The 1,720-nt window shown below is 56.9% G+C and overlaps 1 protein-coding gene across 1 annotated transcript in view; it reads left to right on the forward strand.

Annotated features, from left to right (window-relative positions):
• The first annotated feature begins 380 nt into the window (after nucleotides 1–380).
• Nucleotides 381–1,720, forward strand: part of TBX22 (T-box 22) — a 13,413-nt gene continuing 12,073 nt past the window's right edge. The window contains exon 1 of the mRNA XM_019521146.1: nucleotides 381–613. Coding sequence (XP_019376691.1) covers nucleotides 591–613 — 23 coding nt within the window. The 5' untranslated portion in view covers nucleotides 381–590. The remainder of the gene's footprint in view (nucleotides 614–1,720) is intronic.

Below are 1,720 nucleotides of genomic sequence, written 5' to 3' on the forward strand. Positions count from 1 at the left end.
ACCCCGGTGCAAGGGCTGAGCCGAGCGGCTGCCCCGGCGCCGTGCTCGGGGCTGAGCGGCGCGGCCGGGACCACGAGACCGGCCATTAACTGGGCCGAGCCAGGCCGGGACCGTGCCCCTCTCGCGGCTGCCGCCGCCCCTGTCCCCCGGGCACCTGCCCTGCCCCTGGCTCCCCGGGGAGCCCCTCACCGCCCTCCGGGCCCCGCTCTGGCCCTCACATCTCCGCTTTGAGGCGCGGGGCAGGATCGGGGCACGGCAGTAAGCAGTGATGATACACCTGAGCCCCCCTTGCCCAGCCCCCGCCCCTGCTACGATGCCCAGGTGCTTCCAGGCAGGGGCTGCCCTGGGTGAGGGGCCCTGGCGCCGGCTGAGCGGCGGGGCAGAGCTCCGTCCTATCGTATCGGCGACGTCCTGTCCGAGGGGACCCGCGTAAAGGCTCCTGCTTTGTGTTCCCGGCAGAAAAGAGACCTAAAGCAGACACGTCGACTTCTTTCTCAGCCTGCGCCGAGAGCCGCGAAGCGAAGGATGACATCCACGTGGAGCTGCAGGGCTCTGAGCTCTGGAAGCGATTCCACGAGATCGGCACCGAAATGATCATCACGAAAGCGGGCAGGTAGGCGGGCGGCAGCTCCGGGCGCGACGGGTCCCGCACGCGGCTCGTGTCCGCCGCCCCCGCTAAGGACTGCTCCGGCCTCCGGCCTCCTTCCTCGGGGCTAAGCAGGGCCCTGCCTCTGCCCCCGCGTTCAACCCCCTCTCCTGCCTTTGGGACGTGGGGGCTCGTTTTACTCAAAAAGGCGATTCTGGTATTGGTAATTGTATACTCGATCTTACCAGTACAGGCCTGGCTGCGGGTGTGCACACTTAACTTCTATCTATCTATCTATCTATCTATCTATCTATCTATCTATCTATCTATCTATCTATCTATCAGCGATTCAGGTATTAGTAATATCGATATATTTATATTTATATCTATAGCTTACTCCCCCGCCCCCCAGTCGATAGAAATTATTAATACCTGAATCAGTAACACGCGGGACGCACCCAGGTACACACACATTCATACGAATGTTATCTATCTATCTAGATATCTATCACCGATTTGGGTATTAGTAATATCTGCATTGTTTTTTTTATGTAGCACTTAAATACATAAGCTATCGATAGATAGATAGAGTCTATCATGGATTGAAGTATTAGTAATATCGATATAAATATTGATATCTGTAGCTCTCTCTTTCCGTATATATAATCTATCGATAGACAGAACGACAGATAGATATTCATATCTGGGTCGATAAAACGCGGGATGTGAACAGGTATACACGCACATTCACGCAAATATGGTCTGTCTGTCTGTCTATAATCGATTCAAGTGTAATATCGATATCGATATTTATCGATGGATGGATAGATAGATAGATACCGATATCCGCATCGATCAAACCGGTGTGGTTACACAGAAGACAGGGCCGGATGGCCTCTTACGAGAGACTCGCTCGCTCAGCTCAGGGCAGGAGCTTTGCTCAGACAGCCTGGTGGTGCCCGGCGCGCCGGTAAAGCCCAGGTCGGGACCAGCCGGGCTGAGGCTCTAACCTAGAACCGGGGCCGCGGATCGTTCTCGAGCCCGCATTGAAATGCAGCGGGATTTTCCCTGCCGTCCCCACCCCCCGCCGGCCCCGCGGGTCCCGTCCAGGCTCCGCTGGAGTGGCCCCGCGCG

This window comes from Gavialis gangeticus, unplaced genomic scaffold, assembly GCF_001723915.1.
Source record: "Gavialis gangeticus isolate Ggan-Ray unplaced genomic scaffold, GavGan_comp1, whole genome shotgun sequence".
In the NCBI taxonomy this organism is placed as follows: domain Eukaryota; kingdom Metazoa; phylum Chordata; order Crocodylia; family Gavialidae; genus Gavialis; species Gavialis gangeticus.